At 53.4% G+C, this 22162-nt stretch overlaps 3 protein-coding genes across 13 annotated transcripts in view; 2 read left to right on the top strand and 1 right to left on the bottom strand.

The window, feature by feature from the left end:
* Nucleotides 1–1750: 1750 nt before the first annotated feature.
* On the top strand, nucleotides 1751–3790 carry NR2C2AP (nuclear receptor 2C2 associated protein). The gene is made up of 5 exons (XM_017852722.1): nucleotides 1751–2159; nucleotides 2301–2391; nucleotides 2601–2706; nucleotides 2778–2845; nucleotides 3153–3790. Exons 1-5 carry the CDS (start codon nucleotides 2122–2124, stop codon nucleotides 3267–3269), a joined length of 420 nt encoding a protein of 139 aa, XP_017708211.1. The 5' UTR covers nucleotides 1751–2121; the 3' UTR covers nucleotides 3270–3790.
* RFXANK (regulatory factor X associated ankyrin containing protein) lies at nucleotides 3329–14629 on the bottom strand. Of its 11 annotated transcripts, XM_017852712.1 has the most exons (11): nucleotides 14514–14604; nucleotides 14283–14353; nucleotides 13816–13881; nucleotides 12395–12589; nucleotides 8072–8155; nucleotides 7867–7932; nucleotides 7495–7595; nucleotides 6881–7006; nucleotides 6388–6454; nucleotides 5873–5953; nucleotides 3330–3547 (listed from the first exon to the last, which is right to left on the bottom strand). In XM_017852712.1, exons 2-11 carry the CDS (start codon nucleotides 14308–14310, stop codon nucleotides 3477–3479), a joined length of 885 nt encoding a protein of 294 aa, XP_017708201.1. In that variant the 5' UTR covers nucleotides 14311–14353; nucleotides 14514–14604; the 3' UTR covers nucleotides 3330–3476. The 11 variants fall into 11 exon arrangements, with proteins under 11 accessions (XP_017708209.1, XP_017708201.1, XP_017708206.1 ...); XM_017852717.1 differs by having other exon boundaries at nucleotides 13741–13881; nucleotides 14283–14629; XM_017852713.1 differs by lacking the exon at nucleotides 14514–14604 and having other exon boundaries at nucleotides 8072–8152; nucleotides 14283–14376.
* BORCS8 (BLOC-1 related complex subunit 8) overlaps nucleotides 14234–22162 on the top strand; it is a 12321-nt gene continuing 4392 nt past the window's right edge. The window contains exons 1-3 of the mRNA XM_017852724.1: nucleotides 14234–14752; nucleotides 19950–20062; nucleotides 20857–20921. Coding sequence (XP_017708213.1) covers nucleotides 14716–14752; nucleotides 19950–20062; nucleotides 20857–20921 — 215 coding nt within the window. The 5' untranslated portion in view covers nucleotides 14234–14715. The remainder of the gene's footprint in view (nucleotides 14753–19949; nucleotides 20063–20856; nucleotides 20922–22162) is intronic.

Consider the following 22162-nt stretch of genomic DNA (forward strand, 5'->3'; position numbering starts at 1 on the left):
GTCTATGTCTACCTCTGTCTTGCCCAGATCATGGGCTCCTCTGGGACAGGGCTGGAGCTGAGGCCTCTTGCTGTCCCCAGCATCATCCAGCAGAAGACTGGGCATGAGAGTGTGACAGTAGAGGTTGCAGGAGGTATCTAGTGAATCAATGAACCAAATCTTCAGCCTGGAATCTAAGGCTTTGTGTTTGGCAAACTCCTGTTCATGCTTCAAAACCCACCTTGCAGGCTGGGTATGGTGGCTCACACCTATAATCCCAGCACTTTGGGAGGCCAAGGCAGGCAGATCGCAAGGTCAGGAGTTCGAGACCAGCCTGGCCAACATAGTGAAACCCCTTCTCTACTAAAAATACAAAAATTAGCCAGGCATGGTGGTGTGCACCTGGAGTTACAGCTACTCGGGAGGCTGAGGCAGGGGAATCACTTGAACCCGGGAGGCGGAGGTTGTGGTGAGCTGAGATCACTCCACTGCACTCCAGCCTGGGCAACAAAATGAGACTCCATCTCGAAACAAAACAAAACAAAAACAACAAAAACACCTGACCTCGCATGCTCCCTCCTCCAAGAAGCCTTCTTTGATGTCCCAGCAGCATTTTCTGGGAAAGACAAACTTGGAGGCCAGGGCTCCTCTGTCCAAACAAGAACACAAGGGGCTGGGCGCGGTGACTCACACCTGTAATCCCAGCACTTTGGGAGGCCAAGGCAGGCGGATCACGAGGTCAGGAGATACAGACCATCCTGGCTAACACAGTGAAACCCCGTCTCTACTAAAATACAAAAAATTAGCCGGGCATGGTGGTGGGCGCCTGTAGTCCCAGCTACTCGGGAGGCTGAGGCAGGAGAATGGCGTGAACCCGGGAGGCGGAGCTTGCAGTGAGCCGAGAGCAAACCACTGCACTCCAGCCTGGGCGACAGAGTGAGGCTCCGTCTTAAAAAAATTTTTTTTATATATATATATGTGTGTGTATGTATATATATGTGTGTCTGTGTGTGTATATGTGTGTGTATACATACATGTGTGTATATATATCTCACAAGGGGTTGATGAGGACTTCAGATACTCCCAACATCGTGGCCTTTTCCACAACTCTGCCTTTGGCCTCCGGGAGGCAGTGAAGTTCAAGGATTCCCAACCTGCATTTAGCGTTAGGTAGCGGTTAGGGTAGAGTAGGTTAGAGTAGGAAGAAAGACATTGTCATAGGAAGTCTCTCTGGCCGGGCGCGGTGGTTTACGCCTGTAATCCCAGCACTCTGGGAGGCGAGAGTGGGCGGATCGCTTGAGCCCAGGAGTTCGAGACCAATCTGGGCAATATGGCAAAACCTCATCTCTACCAAAAAAAAAAAAAAAATTAGCTGGCCGTGGTGGTGCGCGCCTGCTAGTTCCAACTATTCGGGAAGCCGAGGTAGGAGGACTGCTGGAGCCTGGGAGGCAGAGGTCGCAGAGAGCCGCGATCGCACCACTGTACTCCAGCCTGGGCGACAGTGAGACCCTACCTCAAAAAAAAAAAAAAAAAAAAAAAAAAAAGGAAGTCTCTCGGATTCCAAAATCAGTCAAAACCAGTGCTCTACACCTTCGCGCGCCGAGGGACAGCGTCCCGAGCGCGCAGCCAGCCTTTTCCCTACAGCTTTCAGGAAACCAAAGTAAATTCAATCATTGAACTCGGTCCCTTTAAGAAGCGAGCATGAAGGGGCGGGGTCGAATCAAGCCCCGCCCCAGGAGCGGCTACTGTGGGCACCGGATTTACAACACGCATGCGCCGAGCCCACGCGGTTCCGGATCCCAACATTTGGCCCCAAGAGCTGTGTTCGCAGAGAAACAGATTCGCACAAAAAGCCACCGCCCCCGAAACCCGCGGGAAATCTGTTTCCTGTGAGAGGCCCGGCCTCCGGTCATTGGCGGTTTCCCTGATCCTCTCTCCCAAATCTTTCGGCAGGGGATTGATCGAGGCGACTTTTAGGACTGGGGTGGGCGAAGGAGTGGCGGTTCTCCTTCCAAGTTACAGGTGAGGACGTGCAGGCCAAGGCGTAGCCGAGATCGCGCCGCCCTGTGGCTTGAGGAGGCGCCGGGATTCGAACCAAGGCTGTGCCCAATCCTAAGCCCTGCGAGGTCTTGTGGAACCGACATGACCCACTCTTTGGTCTGTCCAGAGACAGTGAGCAGGTAAGAGTCTGTGGGGACGGGCAGTGGCGAAGCCCTAAGCCTGGGGTCGAGCCCTCAGTGGACAGAGCTGTGGAGGTCAGGCCCTCCGCGGAGCTGAGAGCTGGTCTCAGCCCCTCTTCGCCCTGATCCTGGTGCCTCCAGGGTGAGTTCGGTGCTGAATCGCAACACCCGGCAGTTTGGAAAAAAACATCTTTTCGACCAGGATGAGGAGACGTGTTGGAACTCGGACCAGGTGAGGCGCCTCCCCCGACCCTTCATCTCTGGGGTGATTCAGATTCAGATTTCATGGCTTGAGAACGTCAGGGGGCTCCCATAGGTGGCCAGGAAAGGAACAAGTGCCTAATTTCTCTCTTTCCCCCCCAAGGACTGTGTGAATGAGATAGGCATAGCAGGGCTCTGCCTGCAGTGAGCTTGTGCCTCAGTTTCCCTGTCTGCTTCCAGGGCCCCTCCCAGTGGGTGACGCTGGAGTTTCCCCAGCTCATCCGTGTCTCCCAGCTGCAGATCCAGTTTCAGGGTGGCTTCTCTAGTCGCCGGGGCTGCCTGGAAGGTACTAGGAGGCCCTGGGTGGCGGGGGTTCCAGGGGTCACCCCAGACACTCATTGCCTTTCTCTGCTGAAGGTTCACAGGGCAGTCAGGCTCTCTGCAAGATTGTAGATTTCTACCCTGAGGACAACAACTCACTTCAGATATCCTGCCCCTGCTTCTGGGGTGGGGTGGTCTGTGCCTTTGGACTCTGTGGTCTGGAAGCTTTGGACTCACCCAAACCTGAATGGGAACCCTGATGTGTAATCTTGAACACATGACCTCTAGGACTCCATCACTTTTTCTGTAAAATGGGGCTGATGACCACCTGTTCGGTGTCAGAGGCTTAGAGGGGCCTGCAGCTTCCCCAGGTTGCCCACATCAGTGGAGTCTGAGCTGGGTCTGAAAGAGGTGGGGGCCTGCGGGTGGGAAACCAGAAATGACCTGTTTCCCTTGACTGCCCACGATCACACTTTCCCCATACCAGCTGCTGAAGTGGACCGGCTGAAAGTGATGTTTGAGGATGCCACTGACTTTTTTGGCCGTGTGGTCATCTACCACCTGCGGGTGCTTGGGGAGAAGGTGTGAGACCTCTGGGGGCTGTCTCCTCCAAGAAGCCCTCCGGGAAGCACAGCAAAGTCCCTCAAATTCTGCACAGAAGGTTTATTGGTTCCTCTTGGGAAGAGTCCCCTCCCACCACCTGTCCAGGAGCTGCCTTTGAAGCCAGTTCTAGGTTTCCCCAGCTCTGGCCAACCGTTTTGTTCCCTGAGTGTCTGAGTCCCCAGCGGGCGGCCTTCACTCAGGGTCAGCGTGCACCAGGTTGCTCTGGAAGAGCTTGAGGATGTGGTTCTCGATCACCTGTTGCACTGAGATGGGGCAGGGAAAAGGTGGGCTGTGAGCTTGAATCGGGAGGGGCATGGAGGCGCAGGCCAACCTGCGCTCTCCCCTTAGGGAACAAACAAGGACCCCTACAGAGACCTGCATTACAGAGCAAAGCTGGGAGAACCTAGGCCCCATCCCAGGAACCTCAACTTCCCCTAAGTTGGCAAAAATGCATTTTTATAGCTTTTCAGAATTATTAATATAAAAATATTTCTTACCAAGCAAAATGTGTGAATTGTGACTTTTATGAAAAGATGAGGCTGGGTGAGGTGGCTTACACCTGTAATCCCAGCACTTTAGGAGGTCCAGAGGGGAGGACTGCTTGAGCTCAGGAATTTGAGGCCAGCTTGGGCAACATAGCAAAACCCTGTCTCTACCAAAAAAATTTAAAAATCAGGCTGGGCTTGGTGGCTCACACCTGTAATCCCAGCACTTTGGGAGGCCAAGGTGGGCGGATCACTTGAAGTCAGGAAAGGCCAGCCTGGCCAACATGGTGAAACCCTATCTCTACTAAAACTACAAAAATGAGCCGGGTGCAGCCAGGCGCAGTGGCTCACGTGTGTAATCCCAGCACTTTGGAAGGCTGAGGTGGGTGGATCACCTGAGGTTGGGAGCTCAAGACCAGCCTGACCAACATGGAGAAACCCCGTCTCTACTAAAAATACAAAAAATTAGCTGGGCATGGTGGCACATGCCTGTAATCCCAGCTACTTGGGAGGCTGAGGCAGGAAAATTGCTTGAACCTGGGAGGCAGCGGTTGTGGTGAGCTGAGATCGCACCATCGCATTCCAGCCTGGGCGACAAGAGCAAAACTCCATCTCAAGAAAAAGAAAAAAGTTAGTCGGGTGTGGTGGCAGGTACTTGTCATCCCAGCTACTTAGGAGGCTGAGGCAGGAGAATTGTTTGCCTGGGAGGCAAAGGTTGCAGTGAGCCGAGATCATGCCATTGCACTCCAGCTTGGGTGACAGAGCGAGACTCTGTCTCAAAAAATACATTAAAAAGATTTTACAAATTAGCTGGGTAGACTGGTACATGCCTGTAGTTCCAGCTATTTAGGAGGCTGGGGCAGAAGGATGGTTTGAGCCCAGGAGTTTGAGACCAGCCTGGGCAACATAGTAAGACCCTGTCTCTTCTGAAAAAAAAAAAACAACAACACAGCCGGGCATGGTGGCTCATGCCTATAATCCCTGCACTTTAGGAGGCCGAGGCAGGCGGATCACAAGGTCAGGAGTTCGAGACCAGCCTGACCAACATGGTGAAACTCCTGTCTCTACTAAAAATAAAAAAATTAGCCAGGCATGGTGGTGCACGCCTGTGATCCCAGCTACTTAGGAGGCTGAGGCAGGATAAAAGCTTGAACCTGGGAGTTGGAGGTTGCAGTGAGCCAAGATCACGCCCTTGCACCCCAGCCTGGGTAACAGAGCGAGACTCCGTCTAAAACACAAAAAGCAACAACAAAAATTAGCCAGGCGTGGTGATAAATGCCTGTGGTCCCAGCTACTCCGGAGGCTGTGGTGGGAGGATCACTTGGAGCCTGGGAGGTTGAGGCTGCAGTAAGCTCTGCCTGCCCCATGCTCTGCCTGCACCACTTCATTCCAGCCTGGGTGATAGAGCAAGACTTTTTGCCTCAAAAAACAAAACAAAACAAAAACCCCCTGAAAACAAGAGGAGGGATGAGGAATTATTTCCATCCCAAACACAGTAGAACTCCCAAGGAAGGTAGGGGGATATTTCCTAAGCCCTCCATCCCTACCATGAACCCAGGGGGTCAGTTCAATTGGGATCTCCCCATTTTATGGATGGGGAAGTTGGGGTCCCATTGTGACAGAGGAAATGGAGTCAAATTTGGGTCTGCCTATGGTCCCTGTTCAAACCCACTGCCCGCCATGGAGAGGGGCGGCCTCCATGGCTCTGTGCACTGTGGCCTGGCCACCTACCCTTTGGTGTCCTCACTGCCAGGCTTCCGCAGGGGCCAGTCCTCCCACCTGGATGCCATTCTCCCTCCCTTCAGGTTCCCTAGAATCCTTCCCTGACCTCCCCATCCCAGGGCTGGGCCCATCTCACTTCTTGGGGTCTCAAGCTTAAGAAACATTCCTCCAGGAAGCCCTCTCTGACTTCCATTGGCCACTTTGGGGCTCTTTGATGAGAGGCCCCTCTTTGGGCCTCTCCATGCCTATGTGTCCCCCATCATGGCCCCAGTCACTGACACCCATTGTCCTCCCTACCCCAGCACATGTGGAGCCCCAGGAGCCAGGACTGGGATGTGCCCAGGCGGGACCCCATTCCTGCTCTGTGTGTCTCAGGCTGACCTTTCCGGTATCCCAGGGCCACGGCAAGGTCCATCGGGGTGTAGCCAGAGTCGGCTTCGGTGGTGAGGTCAGCACCTCGGGCTGCAAGGGAGAGGGGAGCGTGCTAGAGGGTGGGGCCTGGGAGCCCAGAATGGGGTCTGGGGACCTGGGAGATCCCATGGCACCACCCCTCATTCCCCACAATGCAGCCGTGGGTCTGCCTATTGCCCATGTGGCCTTTTGACAAGAGTCCAACCTCTGCTATCTTGGTCTCCACTGAAGAACGTGGCTGAAGGGTCTCTGAGCCATGGAGGATGGAGGTGCTCAGCCTCTGGGCCAGATCCTAGACCCAGACCCTGACTCCCGTGTGGTCCCACCACCTCCTCCCCTCTGATCCACCCTCCGAGAAGAGCAGGCAGTGACCACCTGCTCCAATAACTCTTCAAGCAACGCTCGGGCATCTCCCTGCCCTCAGGATTCCCGCAGGGCCTGCTGGAGCGCTGGGGCCCTTGGGGCCAGTCCCGACTCCCACTCACCCAGCAAGGCCTCAACGCATTTCACGTGGTTCCCACGCACAGCGTACAGCAGCGGCGTCCCTCCATTCTGTTGTAGGTAGGGGCAGGAAAAACCAAAGTTTACTTCTTCCTCATTCTCACAATGCCTTGTACTCTCTGGCCTCCAATAGAATGTGGTTCCTCCTCCTGCTCATCACTGGGTCCATCTCACTTTTTGGAGTCTTAAGCTTAGACACCTTCCTCCAGAGAGCCCTCTCTGACTTCCCTTGGCCACATGGGGCTCTTGCAGCCACCTGTGCATCTGTCATCATAGCGCAATTCACTGCATCTCAGCTGCCTGTTTTCATGTCTGCCTTCCCCACATGGGGAGCTCTGCTCTGTGAGGCTGGGAATGGGGCTGTCTCCTGTTCTCGGCACCCAGAGCAGGCCTGCACCTTTCAGGTGCTCTGTGAATGTCTGAGGCAGGAATGAAGGCCAGGAGGCTGAGAGGTCCCGGGGGAGGGCAGTCCCTCACCCAGTCATAGATGTTGATGTCCACGTCACGCTCCAGCAACAGCCCCACAATGTCTGTATAGCCGCCAGTGCTGGCCAACGACAGGGCGCTCTCTCGCTCTTTGGCCAGGATGTGGGGGTCGGCACCCTGCAAGAAGAAGGGGCAGTGGTGGGATGGGTTGGGGCATAACCAGGAATCCTGGGGTACCCACAGCAGCTGCATCTTTTTTTTTGTTTTTTGTTTTGGAGATGGAGTCTTGCTCTGTTGCCCAGGCTGGAGTGCAGTGGCGTGATCTCGGCTCACTGCAACCTCCACCTCCCGGGTTCATGCAATTCTCCCACCTCAGCCTCCAGAGTACCTGGGATTACAGGTGCCTGCCACGACACCTGGCTAATTTTTGTATTTTTTTAGTAGAGACAGGGTTTCACCCATGTTGGCCGGGCTGATCTCCAACTCCTGATCTCAAGTGATCTGTCCGCCTCAGCCTCCCAAAGTGCTGGGATTACAGGCACAAGCCACCACACCCAGCCAGCAGCCGCATCTCAAAGACAAGGCACCAGCAGACACAGCCAAGAACCCAGCCCACCCTAAGACCCCCGGGAACCCCCCAGCTGCCCAGCTTGGCTGGGACGCACCCACTCCAGCAGGAAGCGAACGGTCTCAATCTCTCCAAAGGCCGAGGCCCAGATGAGGGGAGTGAAGCCACGCTCGTCTGGCTTGTTGATGAGGTTGTCACCTGGCAGGGGGGGGCAGGTGATACCACCAGGCTGCACCCCTGCCCCCTATCCCCAGTGCTGCCAAAGGGGGACGAGGTGGGGGGCTGGGGTTAGACAGGAATGAAGGGGAGCGTACGTCGATGGACATACATGGACACGGTCACACAGACAGGTAGATACCAGCACACACGTGGACACTCACAGGTCACGTCAGCGTCATGAGTGGACATGGACACCCATATGCATACACCACCCAGGTGCGGACATGCCAGCACACGTGTGGACACGCACCTTTCCGCAAATGCTCCTTCAGCTGGTCGAGCTCCCCCTGTGCCGCGAGCTGGTGGATGGACAGGGCTGGGGCAGGACAGAGGCAGAGTCCTCACTCGTCCCCTTGCTTCTCTGTGCCTCAGTTTACCCTCTGTCCACGACTGCTCCTCACAGGCCCTCCCACCCTCCTACTCCTCTCCTTGTTGGGGACCGTGGGCTCACTCACAGTCTAGGGTGGCCGGCAGAGCTGACACCTCGTTCCCCCGCTGCCGGTTGGTGAGAGTGGTAGAGTGCTTCAGGGAGTTGCCTGCTGGGAGAGAGACAATAGGCCTCAGTTTCCCCTCGGTAGATGTTCTGAGGCTTCAGGACAGAAGCCCATTTGGTTTTTTGCTGCTGCTGTTGTTGTTGTTTGAGATGGAGTCTCGATCTGTCCCTCAGGCTGGAGTGCAATGGCGTGATCTCGGCTCGCTGCAACCTCCATCTCCTGGGTTCAAGCGATTCTTGTGTCTCAGCCTCCCAAGTAACTGGGATTATAGGCGCCCGCCACCACACCTGGCTAATTTTTGTATTTTTCGTAGAGACGGGGTTTTGCTATGTTGCCCAGGCTGGTTTCAAACTCCTGACCTCAAATCATCCACCTGCCTCAGCCTCCCAAAGTGCTGGGATCATAAGTTTGAGCCACCACGCCAGGCTGTTGGGCTGTTCTTTTTGAGACATAGTCTTGCTCTGTTGTCCAGACTGGAGCGCAGTGGTGTGATCACAGCTCACTTCAGCCTCAACCTCCTGGGCTCAAGCCACCCTCCCACCTCAGCCTGCTGAGCAGCTGAAACTACAGGTACCACCATACCCAGCAAATTAAAAAAAAATTATTTTGGTAGAGATGGAGTCTTGCTATGTTGCCCAGGCTGGTCTCAAACTCCTGGGCTCAAGCGATCCTCCTGCCTCGGCCTCCCAAAGTGCTGGGATTACAGGCATGAGCCACCATGCCACTGCCTTTGGTATCTCCCTGGGGTCTTGGAGCTACCCAAGGCAGTGCCTGGGACTCCACCATTCACTCACTCTACTCTCTTGAATACCTAGGATGCATCTTTCTCCTCCCTGCCTGGTAATGTTCTGGGCAAACAAGACATAGTTTTTGCCCTCTAGGGAGTCTGGGGTTAAGTAGGTGCATCAGAAATAGAGACATAATAAAAAACTTCAAGTTGAAATAAGTGTTCAAAAGAACTTAAGGCCGGGCATGGTGGCTCACACCTGCAATCCCAGCACTTTGAGAGGCTGAGGTAGGTGGATCACCTGAGGTCAGGAGTTTGAGACCAGCCTGACCAACATGGTGAAATTCCATGTCTACTAAAAACACAAAATTAGCCAGGCGTGGTGACAGATGCCTGTAATCCCAGTTACTCAGGAGGCTAAGGTAGGAGAATCACTTGAACCCAGGAGGCGGAAGTTGCAGTGAGAGAGATCACACCACTGCACTCCAGCATGGGCAACAAGAGCGAAACTCCGTCTCAAATAAAAAAATAAATAAATTAAAAGCAGGTAGAAGAGGACAGAAAGAAGGGAGCACAAGGAATAAGTCCTTCTTAGGCAATGTGGTAACTGGAGGGCCTCCCCAAGGTGACATCACCGAGATCTTAGGAAGTCAAAGAAATCAGCTACAGGTACTGGGCACGGTGGCTCACACCTGTAATCCCGGCACTTTGGGAGGCCGAGGCAGGCGATCACCTGATGTCAGGAGTTTGAGACCAGCCTGGGTAACATGGCAAAACTCCGTCTCCACTAAAAATACAAAAATTAGCTGGGTGTGGTGGCGTATGCCAGCTACTTGGGAGGCTGATGCCGGAGAAACGCCTTAACCCAGGAGAGGGAGTTGCAGTGAATTAACATAGTGCCACTGCACTCCACCCTGGGTAACAGAGCAAGACTCCGTCTCAAGAAGAGAGGGGACTCCAGGAGGCATCTCAAGATTGGGGAGAGGGAAAAGGAGGGGAGGGGAAGGGAGGAGAGGGGAGCCTGGGCAACAAGAGCAAACCTCCATTTAAAAAAAACAAAAAAACCAAAAACGAACTGTATTCCCAGCTACTCAGGAGGCTGAGGCAGGAGAATGGCGTGAACCCAGGAGGCAGAGCTTGCAGTGAGCTGAGATTGTGCCATGCGCTCCAGCCTGGGCCACAGAGCGACACTCCATCTCAAAAAAAAAAAAAAAAAAAAAAAAAAAACCCGGAGGCGGGAAGGGAGGGGAGGGGAGAGGAGTTAGCTATAGGAAGAAGTGTAGGAAGAGCATTCCAGACAGGAGTGGCAGCAACAAAGGTTGTGGGAGGGAACTAAATTAGGCATATTCTTGGACTCTAATCAAAAATAAATCCTCAGTTCCTCAGTAAGTAAAACAGGATGACCATCTGATCCAGCAATTTCACTCCTAGCTATCTACCCTCAAAGAGTTAAAAACAGGTGTGAAGGGCCAGGCACTGTGGCTCAGCCTGTAATCCCAGCACTTTGGGAAGTGGAGGCCGGCAGTTCACTTGAGCCCAGGAGTTGGAGACCAGCCTGGGCAACACGGCAAAACCCCATCTCTACAAAAAATACAAAAATTAGCTGGGCATGGTGGTGCACTCCTGTAAACCAGCTACTTGAGAGGTAGCTGGATTCTTGTGAGGCACGAGAATCGCTTGAACCTGGGAGGCGGAGGTTGCAGTGAGCCGAGATCGCACCACTGCACTCCAGCCTGGGCGACAGAGTGAGACTCGGTCTCAAAGGAAAAAAAAAAAGGAAGGAAGCACTGATCCATGGTATGATGTGGATGAACTCTGAAAACATGATGCTGAGTGAGAGGGGCCAGACACAAAAGGCCACATAGTGTTATGATCCTACTGGTACGAAATGCCCAGAACAGGAAAATCTAAGTAGATAGAAAAGCAGATTGGTTGCCAGGGATGGGTGGAAGGAGATTGGAGAGGGACTGTTATGGTATGGGGTTTCCTTTTGGGGTGATGAAAATATTCTAGATAGGCCGGGCGTGGTGGCTCACACCTGTAATCCAACCAGTTTGAGAGGCTGTGGCGGGCGGATCACGAGGTCAGGAGTTCAAGACCAGCATGGCCGACATGGTGAAACCCCATCTCTACTAAAAAAACAAAAAATTAGCTGGGCATGGTGGTGCGTTCCTGTAATTGCAGCTACTTGGAAGGCTGAGGCAGGAGACCTGCTTGAACTGGGACCTGGGAGGTGGAGGCTGCAGTGAACCAAGATTGAGCCACTGCACTCCAGCCTGGGCTACAGAGCGAGATTCTGTCTCAAAAAACAAAGAGGCTAGGCGCGGTGGCTCACACCTGTAATCCCAGCACTTTGGGAGGCTGAGGTGGGTGGATCACCTAAGGTCGGGAGTTCAAGACCAGCCTGACCAACATGGAGAAACCCCGTCTCTACTAAAATACAAAATTAGCCAGGCATGGTGGTGCATGCCTGTAATCCCAGCTACTCAGGAGGCTGAGGCAGGAGAATTGCTTGAACCCAGGAGGCGGCGGTTGTGGTAAGGCGAGATCATGCCATTGCACTCCAGCCTAGGTAACAACAGCGAAACTCCGTCTCAAAAAACAAAAAACAAAACAAAACAAAATATTCTAGATAGAGGTGGTGGTTAAGCAACACTGTGAATGTACTTACTGATATTGAATGGTACTGCAATCCTGGCTTAAATGGCAAACTTTTATGTTATGTATAGTTTATCACAACAAAAAAATAGATACAAAGTTGTAAAAAAAAAAAGAAAAAAGAAAAGAAACAAACCCTTCCTGAATGGAGAAGGAAGACACGTCCTATTAGTCAGTCATAAAGACAGAGGTCCCGGCCAGGCATGGTGGCTCACGCCTGTAAATCCCAGCACTTTGGGAGGCTGAGGCAGGAGGATCGCTTGAGGCCAGGAGTTCAATACCAGCCTGGGCAACATGGTGAGACCCTGCCTTTCAATTAAAAAAAAAGAAAAAAATTAGCCAGGTGCGGTTGCATGCCTATAGTCCCAGCTACTAGGGAGCTGAGTGAGGTAGGAGGATGGCTTGAGCCCAGGAAGTTGAGGCTGCAGTGAACTATGATCTCATCACTGCACTCCAGCCTTGGTAACAGAGCGAGAACCTGTATCAAAAAGCAAAAACAGGCTGGGCACAGTGGCTCACGCCTGTAATCCCAGCACTTTGGGAGGCCGAAGTGGGTGGATCACCTGAGGTCAGGAGTTCAAGACCAGCCTGGACAACATGGTGAAACCCCTTCTCCACTAAAAATACCAAAAACATTAGCCGGGCATAGTGGTAGGAGCCTGTAATCCCAGCTACTCAGGAGGCTGAGACAGGAGAATCAGTTGAACCCAGGAGGCGGAGGTTGCAGTGAGCTGAGATCATGCCATTGCACTCCAGCCTGGGCAACAAGAGCGAAACTCCATCTCAAAAAACAACAAAACAACAACAAAAAAACGAAAGCAAGACAAAGGTTCCATCTGGGACCTGATATTCCATCATGATGGAATCCCAGAGGGCCAATCCCAGAGGAGGTATCCTACCCTGTGGAGAGGAAACACTGGCATCCGGTTCGGGATTCACAGGCTCGGGGGTGCAGGGGAAGAGACTGAGGACCACAGTGTCTGAGCCATCTGCGGCCTCCTCTCCTGGGTCTTCGGGGTCCCCAAGTTCTGAGGCAGGGGGCAGCTGGGTCAGGATGAGGTCCTCTGCAGGCTGGGTAGGCTCCATGAGGAACGCTGGCGGAGGTGTCAGAAAGGGAGAGATGACAATAATTATCAACAGCTATAATAAAGTAGGCACTGACTGCATACCTAGCCTTGCATTGTGAGGGTGGGTAAACTGAGATCCAGGTTAATTACCAGAGCCAGGGAAATGAAAACCAGAGTCCAACTGCTTTCGAGGTCTACCCTCCCCCACCATCAAAACGCCTGCAATGTGCAATGTTTAAAAGCCTGGGCTCGGCCGGGCTGCGGTGGCTCAAGCCTTGTAATCCCAGCCTTTGGGAGGCCGAGGCGGGCGGATCACGGGTCAGGAAGATCGAGACCATTTCCTGGCTAAAACAGCGGTTGAAACCCCGTTCTACTAAAAAAATGCAAAAAACTAGCCGGGCGAGGTGGCGGAGCCTGTAGCCCAGCTACTCGGGAGGCTGAGGCCAGCCGAGAACGGCGTCAAACCCGGGAAGCGGAGTTTGCAGTGAGGCTGGAGATCTGGCCACTGCACTCCAGGCCCTGGGTGACGAGGCGAGACTCCGTCTCAAAAAAAAAAAAAAAATAAATAAATAAAAGCCTGGGCTCTGGCTGGGCACGGTGGCTCACAGCTGTAATCCCAGCACTTTGGGAGGCTGAGGTGGGTGGATCACAAGGTCAGGAGTTCGAGACCAGCCTGGCCACCATGGTGAAATGCCATCTGTACTAAAAATACAAAAATTACCCAGGTGCGGTGGCGGGTGCCTGTGATCCCAGCTACTTGGGAGGCTGAGGCAGAGAATTGCTTGAACCCGGGAGGTGGAGATTGCAGTGAGCAGAGATCACACCACTGCACTCTAGCTTGGGCGACAGAGCAAGACTCCGCCTCAAAAAAAAAAAAAAAGCCAGGGCTCTGGGGTCAGCTGTCTGGGTTCGAATCCCTCAATTTATAGGCCCTGAGAACTTGGGCATGTGACTTAACCTTTGAGCCTCAGTTTCTTCCACGACAAAATGTGGAAATGAGCCGTACAACGAATTATGTCTGCACATAGCTTATCCAGGGGTCTGCTAAGGGCGGAGCTCAATAAATATTCGCTATGGTTGTTGGGGGGGGGTCCCCAGAATGAGTGAGAGCTCAACAAAGGTGTGATTGGTCCCACTCCCACCCAAGCTTCCCAAATCGATCCAGGAGGTCCACTCACCTCCCCACGAGCCTCCTCTGTCCCCCCGCACCTAAAGCCCAGTTCTCTCAAAACTTGGGGGCCCAAGTCACAAACTTTTCTCTTCCAATGGATATAGCGGGAGCCAAGCTGGAGACTGGACCCTCAGCGCTCTGGTTTCCTCTGCCAGGACAGAAAGCAACTTGATACTCGACCGCTACCCCCACCCCAGAGCTTCCCCACTGCGCGTGCGCACCCCGCCCCCCAAAAGTGAGGAAGGGCCCAAGCAGTAAGTGCTGCCTCTAGCCCTTTAAGACTTAGGCGAGGGCGTGGATTCCGCTGGGGCCCTGGGAGGGCAGTTGCGCCTGCGCCTTCTTTTCCCCTCCTCACCGACTCGGAGGGAATGGGCGGGGCCTAATGGGCTCTGAGAATTTCACAGCGCCTGTGCCCGCTTACCTTTACCCCGCCCACAGATTTTTCCAGAGGAAGCCAATCGGCTCCGGCTTCGGGTAGATGGGCGGGGCTATATCAAGAAGAAGCAGGGGAAGTACGCGGAGCGTCTGGAACTTAAAGGGCCAACGTACCTTTGCCGTCTCGTTCCACAAGGTCCATTCTGCGGTCTCAAAGGCTTATAAGCAAGGGCGGGGGCAGAGAGCTAAAGAAGGGAGTTTATGCGGTCCGAGTGGGTAATGCGTGGAGGGCTCCCCCAGCTCGTCTCTCAGGGAATAGAGGGTTCAGAAAGGGAGAGAGTTCTTCCCCCTCTCCTGCCTGGGTGTCCCTCCACCAGCCTCAGGGGCGTCGCGCCCCCTCCTCACCGCGCCACCCCCGGGTGTGCCTCCTTCCCTCCGTCTCACAGCCCCTTTCCTGTCCGCGAAGACTGAGGAGCGGGGAGGGCGGGCCCCTCTGACGCCGGAACTGGAGCCGTGCGGCGTCCGGTTTCAGCAGGGAAGGCTTAGGCGGCCGTCCCAGCCTCCAGGCTTCCGGTCCCGTTTCCCGGTTCGCTCGGCCGCGGTCGCTATGGAGGAACCAGAGATGCAGCTCAAGGGGAAGAAAGGTGGTGCGGGCCTCCGGGCGGGACAGAGGGGGCGGGGAACTCGTGGAGGGGCGACCTGACAAAGGCCGGGCGCGGAGGGACCGTGCGAGGAGCAGTGATTGAACTGCCGTCCAACCCCAGCTCGGCCGCTGACTAGTTTTGAAACCTGTAGAAAGGCTCCGTATCTGCTTTAATTACCCGTCCCCCCAGGATTGTTTCAATAATTCAGTAGCTGAGGCTGGGAGTGGTGGCTCACGCCTTTGTAATCCCAGCACTATGAGAGGCCTAGGCGGGAGCATCGCTTGAGCCCGAGACCAGCCTGGGTGACATAGTGAGACCTCGTCTCTAAAAAAAATACAAAAATTAACTGGGCGTGGTGGCACACGCCTGTGGTCCCAGCTACTTGGGCGGCTGAAGTGGAAGGATTGCTTGAACTCGGGAGGTCGAGGCTGCACTGCAGTGAGCTGTGATCGTGCCACTGCACCCCAGCCTGGGTGACAAGTGAGACCCTGTCCAAACAAACAAACAAAAAACAAAACTCAACTATCTGATATTTGTAATGCATTGACAGAATTCCCGGGGTAAAGTAATCGCTGTGCGTGTTGTTTCCTTTTTTTTTTTTTTTTTTTTGAGACAAGGTATCACTCAGTCGCCCAGGCTGGGGTGCAGTGGCGCGATCATGGCTCACTGTAGCCTCAATCTCTCTGGCTCGGGCAATCCTCCTGCCTCAGCTTCTCCAGTAGTTGGGACTACAAGCGCACGCCACCACGTCAGGCTAATTCTTTAATTTTTTTTTTTTTTTTTTTTTGACGGAGTCTCGTTCTGTCACCCAGGCTGGAGTGCCGTGGCGGGATCTCGGCTCACTGCAACCTCAGCCCCCTGAGTAGCTAGGATTACAGGCACACACCACCATGCCCGGCTAATTTTTTTGTATTTTTAGTAGAGACGGGGTTTCACCATGTTGCTCAGGCTGGCCTTGAACTCCTGACCTCGAGTGATCCGTGCACCTTGGCCTCCCAAAGTGCTGGGATTACAGGTGTGAACCACTGCGCCCAGCTAATCACCTATACTTTGAATCACCTCTAGATTACTCACATCTAGAGTACATAATACAGGCCTACACATCACTTCATTCACATTGATTCAAAGAAGTGCTTAGTGTAGAGCAAATTCAAGTTTTGCTTTTTGAAACTTTGTAGATTTTTTTTTCCTGAGTATTTTCCATCCACAGTTGGTTGAATCCACAGATTCGAGAACCATGGATAATGGAAGGCAAGAGTAGGAGGCATAAGCCACCATGCCCTGTCTGTTATGCTCACTTTCCTCTTTTTTTTTTTTTTTTTTTTATTTGAGACAGAGTTTCACCCTTGTTGCCAAGGCTGGAGTGCAATGGCATGATCATGGCTAACTGCAATCTCCACCTCCCGGGTTCAAGCGATTCTCCTGCCTCAGCCTCCCGAATAGCTGGGATTACAGGCATGCACCACCATGCCCAGCTAATTTTGTATTTTCAGTAGAGACGGGGTTTTTCCGTGTTGGTCAGGCTGGTCTCAAACTCCCAACCTTAGGTGATCCTCCTGCTTCGGCCTCCCAAACATCTGGGATTACAGGCATGGGCCATCGCCCCTGGCCGTTATGCTCACATTCAAAGTGAGGAGGCTTATCTGGTAAGAGGTCACACAGTTTGGAGGTGGCAGGTTGGGCTCTGCCACTCAAGGCACAGTGGTGAGATGGAGAGACTCATGTTAGCCTCCTTTGACTCCCAGACATGCCTGGGTTCTCTCTCCTGAGCAATCACCCTGGTGATGGCATTGGATTCATCTCCGTAGCAAACCTTGAGGCAGGTGCTGTTATTCCTTTTTTTCCAGATGAGGAAGCTGAGGCTCAGAGAAGCCCTGCTCTCCCAAATTCAAGCTTTTAGCTTTTCCTGTGAACATGTAACCTAATCAGTTGAAATTGGTATTAAAAGAAAGGAACAAAATGCCAAGGTCCTGAATTAGGTGGAGGGGACATCTGTTAAGGCTGGTAGTCAGGGAGGGTCTTGCGCAGGAGGTGACATTTGAGCAGACCTGAGGGATAAAGGAGAGCCAGTGACGGAATGGTGTCTCCGGTTGGGAATAGCAGGTGCAAAGGCCTTGAGGTGACAGAGTGTTCAGAGCTCTGCTGTAATGAATAAAGGAGTGATTGGTCACATACAGGCATTTATTTATTTATTTATTTATTTATTTATTTTTTTTTTTTTGAGATAGAGTCTTGTTCTCTTGCCCAGACTGGAGTGCAGTGGTATGATCATGGCTCACTGTAGCCTCCACCTGCCAGACCCCAGCAATCCTCCCACCTCAGCCTCCTGAGTAGTTGGGACTACAGGTATAGATCACCATGACCAGCTTATTTTGTACATTTTGTAGAGGTGGGATTTCACCATGTCTCCCAGGCTGGTCTTGAATTCCTAGGCTGAACCCATCCTCCTGCCAAAGTGCTGGGATTACAGGTGTGAGCCACCACACCCGGCGTTGGTCTCAAATTCTTGTCCTCAAGTGATCTTCCTACCTCGTCCTCTTGGGCAGTGAGAAAGTTATTTTGGGCAGTGCTGGGAGGTCCAAGGAAGAGCCAGGGATGGAGGGCAAGAAAGGCAGGGAGGTCAACAGCAGCTGGAACATGCAGGGCCTCATGGGCCATGGCAAGAAAGGTGGATTTTATTCTCTGGCAGGTGGGAGCCATGGAAGAGTTTAAAGCAAGGGTGGGAATAGATGATTTGTTCATTTGGAGTTCACCTCATCTGCTGCATGGAGATTGGACTACTGGCAGGAGGGGAAGCAGGGAGACCAGGGAGAGGGTGGGTCTGGCATCCGGGCAAGAGATGGCCGTTCCTGGCTGTGCCTGGACCCATGCGGGCAGTGTGGTATAATAGTGAGAACAGATGAAACTAGAACCATCAGGATCTGCCCAAGGATGGGACAGGAAAGGCGGGCCCTGCTCGCTGGCTGGGAATGCCATTGTTGAAGCAGACCCTGTAATGAGGATTTGTGTGCAATTAATTTATCAGGGCCAGGCGTGGTGACTCACTCCTATAATCCCAGCACTTTGGGAGGGCGAGTTGGGCAGATCACTTGAGATCAGGAGTTCGAGACTAGCCTGGCCAACATGGTGTAACCCCGTCTCAACTAAAAATACAAAACTTAGCCAGGCGTGGTGGCGGGTGCCTGTAATCCCAGCTACTCAGGAGGTTGAGGCAGGAGAATCGTCTGAACCCAGGAGGTGGAGGTTGCAGTGAGCCGAGATTGTGCCACTGCACTCCAGCCTGGGCAACAGAGCAAGACTCTGTCTCAAAAAACAAAATTTTTTTTTTCATCGGGAGACATCTGCAGGGGAGAAGGGGAAACAGGGCACGGCTGGCTGGTGAGGAGGCTGAGTGAGGGGCACCTCAGGTAAAATCTGCAGAGGGAGGCCTCAACCTGGGCCAGCACAGGAGCCCAGGGGGATACGTTAGGCTCCAGGTTGTTCCAGTGCCCAGCGAGGGACACAGGTTTTCATATCCCTCACTGGTGAGTGGTGGCTGAGGGCCCCCTGGGATGTGAACTTCCAGGCACTTTCGGGTCCTGTGGGCATGCTCTGAAGAAGAGTCCCAGGTGTGGTCATGGGGGCAAAAAGAATGCTGGGAAGTGCAGTAGGCAGCAGTGTCCGCTACCAGTGTTGAGAGGGAAAGATGAGAAGAGTTCACTGGGGTCCACACACAGTGGCTCATGCCTATAATCCCAGCACTTTGGGAGGCCGAGGCAGGAGGATCACTTGAGAACAAGAATTCAGGACCAGCCTGGGCAACATAGCAAGACTTTGTCTCTATTTTAAAAAATGAGCCAGGCGTGGTGGCTCAAGCCTGTAATCCCAGCACTTTGGGAGGCTGAGGTGGGCGGATCACAAGGTCAGGAGATCAAGACTATCCTGGCTAACACAGTGAAACCCTGTCTCTACTAAAAAATATAAAACGTTAGCCGGGCGTGGTGGCGGGCACCTGTAGTCCCAGCTACTCGGGAGGCTGAGGCAGGAGAATGGCGTGAACCCAGGAGGCAGAGCTTGCAGTGAGCCAAGATTGCGCCACTGCACTCCAACCTGAGCAACAGAGCAAGACTCCGTCTCAAAAAAAAAAAATAAATAAAATAATAATAATAATAATAATAAATAAATGAAAAAACTAGCCAGGCATAGTGGTTCGCACCTGTAGTTCTAGCTCCTCTGGAGGCTGAGGTATGGTGATGGCTTGAGGCTGGGTGTTTCGAGACTGCAGTGAGCTGTGATTGCACCACTGCACTGCAGCCTGGGCAACAGAGCGAGACCCTGTCTCTAAAAAAAAAAAGAGTTCAATCAAACTGGCCAGGCACTGTGGCTCACGCCTGTAATCCCAGCACTTTGGGAGGCCATGGTAAGCAGATCACGAGGTCAGGAGATCGAGACCATCCTGACCAACATGGTGAAACCCTGTTTCCATTAAAAATATAAAAATTAGCTGTGCGTGGTGGTGCACGCCTGTAATCCCAGCTACTCAGGAGGCTGAGGCAGGAGAATCGCTTGAACCAGGGAGTCGGAGATTGTGGTGAGCTGAGATTGCACCCCTGTACTCCAGCCTGATGACAGAGCAAGACTCTCAAAAAAAAAAAGTTTACTCCTTATGAACTCATCACTCATTATGTCCTCTCATTAATGTCCTCTTTTTTAAATTTTTTATTTTTTAATGTTTTTTTGAGATGGAGTTTTGCTCTTGTTGCCCAGGCTGGAGTGCAATGGCATGACCTCAGCTCACTGCAACCTCCACCTCCCAGATTCAAGTGATTCTCCTGCCTCAGCCTCCAGAGTAGCTGGGATTACAGGTACCAGCCATCATGCCCGGCTAATTTTTGTATTTTTAGTAGAGATGAGTTTTACCATGTTGGCCTGTCTGGTCTTGAACTCCTGACCTCAGGTGATCTGCCCACCTCAGCCTCCAAAGTGCTAGGATTACAGGCGTGAGCCACCACACCCGGCCTCATTAATGACCTCTTAAGTGAGCCCTGCCGTGACCACTTCCTCCAGCCTGTCATGGGCCAGGGGTGACCTAGCTGCTGAGGGATAAACCAGATGCCCCCTTTGCTCTGGCTGGACTCAACACTTGAGCAATGAGGAGGCTGATGCCTTGTCTCCCCACACCCGCCCCACCCCTACCACCTGTGGACCCTGTATCCAGTCACGGACAAGTTCACTGAGAGCATCTACGTCCTGGCCAACGAGCCGTCCGTGGCCCTGTACCGGCTGCAGGAGCACGTGCGTCGCTCCCTCCCTGAGCTGGCCCAACACAAGGTGAGCTGGGGCCTGCTGGGAGGAGCAAGGGCTGTCCGGGCAGGAGTCAAGGCTGGGACACCGATAAGGAGGCATGTGGTGGCAGAGCCAGGTCAGAGGCATGGTGGACAGATCTGGGGTAGATTCTGAAGGAGGTGGCAAGATGTGTATTATTAGTTCATTCTCTTGCTGCTATAAGGACATACCCAAGACTGGGTAATTTATAAAGAGATTTAATTGACTCACTGTTCAACAGGGCTGGGGAGGCCTCAGGAAACTTACAATCATGGCAAAAGGGGAAGCAAACATGTACTGTCTCACATGGCAGCAGGAGGAGAAGTATGAGTGCCCCGTGAAGGGGGAGGCCCCTTTTTAAAACCACAAGATCTCGTGAGAACTCACTTATCAGGAGAACAGGATGAGGGGAACTGCCTGTATGATTCAGTTATCTCTACCTGGTCCCTCTCACAACACATGGGGATTATGGGAACTGCAATGCAAGGTGAGATTTGGGTGGGGACACAGCCAAACTGTTCTATTCTGTAACAGTTATGACCTGTGTAGCAAGGAGGCAGCCGTCTGATGATCTAAGGGAAGGGTGTGCCAGGCAGGGGGAACAGCCTGTGCAAAGGCCCTGAGGCATAGTGGCCAGGTGTTCACAGAAAGCCCAGACCTGTGAGGGAAGGGAATTGCAGGAGGAAAGTTCTCTGCATCCACCATGAGGGCTCAAGGGAGCCCCAACCAAGAGAGCTGGGAGGAAGGCCCTCTAGGTGGGGGTGGCCTCCCTTGCCAAACATCTCCTGCACCCCCTACAGGCAGACATGCAGCGTTGGGAGGAGCAGAGCCAGGGAGCCATCTACACTGTGGAATACGCCTGCAGGTGAGCACCACAGCCTCTCCGCTGCAGGGCCACCTGCTGCTGCTCTGGCCTCCTGGGCGTTCAGGGGCATCCCAGCCATCTGCCCAGTAAGCCCCACCCTGCCAAGCCTACCCGAGTGGGTGTATGGAGTCTGTACCACGATTAACCTGGCCAGGGCCCCAGGTGGGTCTCTTCCCTGTGCTCCCCAGCTGCCACAGAAGAGAGGGATAAGGATTCTGGAAGATGCTTCCGGGGACCATCATTTCTGTCCCACAGCCAGGACCACAGATGGGCCGGTGGGGTAGATGGCAGCCAGGGGGAAGCCCAAAGCACAGATAAGGCTGTTTGTTTTTAATTTTTTTTTTTGAGACAAGAGTCTCACTCTGTCACCTAGGCTGGAGTGCAGTGGTGCGATCTCAGCTCACTGCATCGTCCGCCTCTCAGGTCCAAGCAGTTCTCCCGCTTCAGCCTCCCAAGTAGCTGGGACTACAGGCGCCTGCCAGCTCGCCCGGCTAGTTTTTGTATTTTTAGCAGAGATGGGGTTTCGCCATGTTGGCCAGGCTGGTCTCCAACTCCTGACCTCAGGTGATCCACCTGCCTCAGCCTCCCAAAGTGCTCAGATTACAGATGCAAGCCACCACGCCCGGCTGGTGTTTCTTTTTGGTACTGAACCCTTGCCTCCTGCGCTTTGGTTCTGTTCCTCATGACTGTATTCCCAAGCCTTATTCCGGTTGCTCGGGTTGCCCAGTTGGCCTTGGAAGTTCCTCGACTTTGCACAGATATGCTGTTTGCCCCTGACATGGGCTGTAGGCCGTGTTGGTGGTGGCTGAACGATGCTCCTGGCAGTTCCTCTGGTGTGTTGCTGTTTGGTTGTGTGGGCGAAGGTGCCTAGACAAGAAACCCTGCTGCTGGAGCAGCATTCTACCATTGGCAGCCTTGGCCCCCTTGGTGGGACAAGGTGTGACCAGAGAGACACTATCTTCCTTAGCTCAAGGAAAAGAAAAGAGGCCGGGCGCGGTGGCTCAAGCCTGTAATCCCAGCACTTTGGGAGGCCGAGACGGGCGGATCACGAGGTCAGGAGATCAAGACCATCCTGGCGAACACGGTGAAACCCCGTCTCTACTAAAAAAAATACAAAAAACTAGCCGGGCGAGGTGGCGGGCGCCTGTAATCCCAGCTACTCGGGAGGCTGAGGCAGAAGAATGGCGTAAACCCGGGAGGCGGAGCTTGCAGTGAGCTGAGATCCGGCCACTGCACTCCAG

Source organism: Rhinopithecus bieti, unplaced genomic scaffold, assembly GCF_001698545.2.
Source record: "Rhinopithecus bieti isolate Rb0 unplaced genomic scaffold, ASM169854v2 scaffold_34968, whole genome shotgun sequence".
Taxonomy (NCBI): domain Eukaryota; kingdom Metazoa; phylum Chordata; class Mammalia; order Primates; family Cercopithecidae; genus Rhinopithecus; species Rhinopithecus bieti.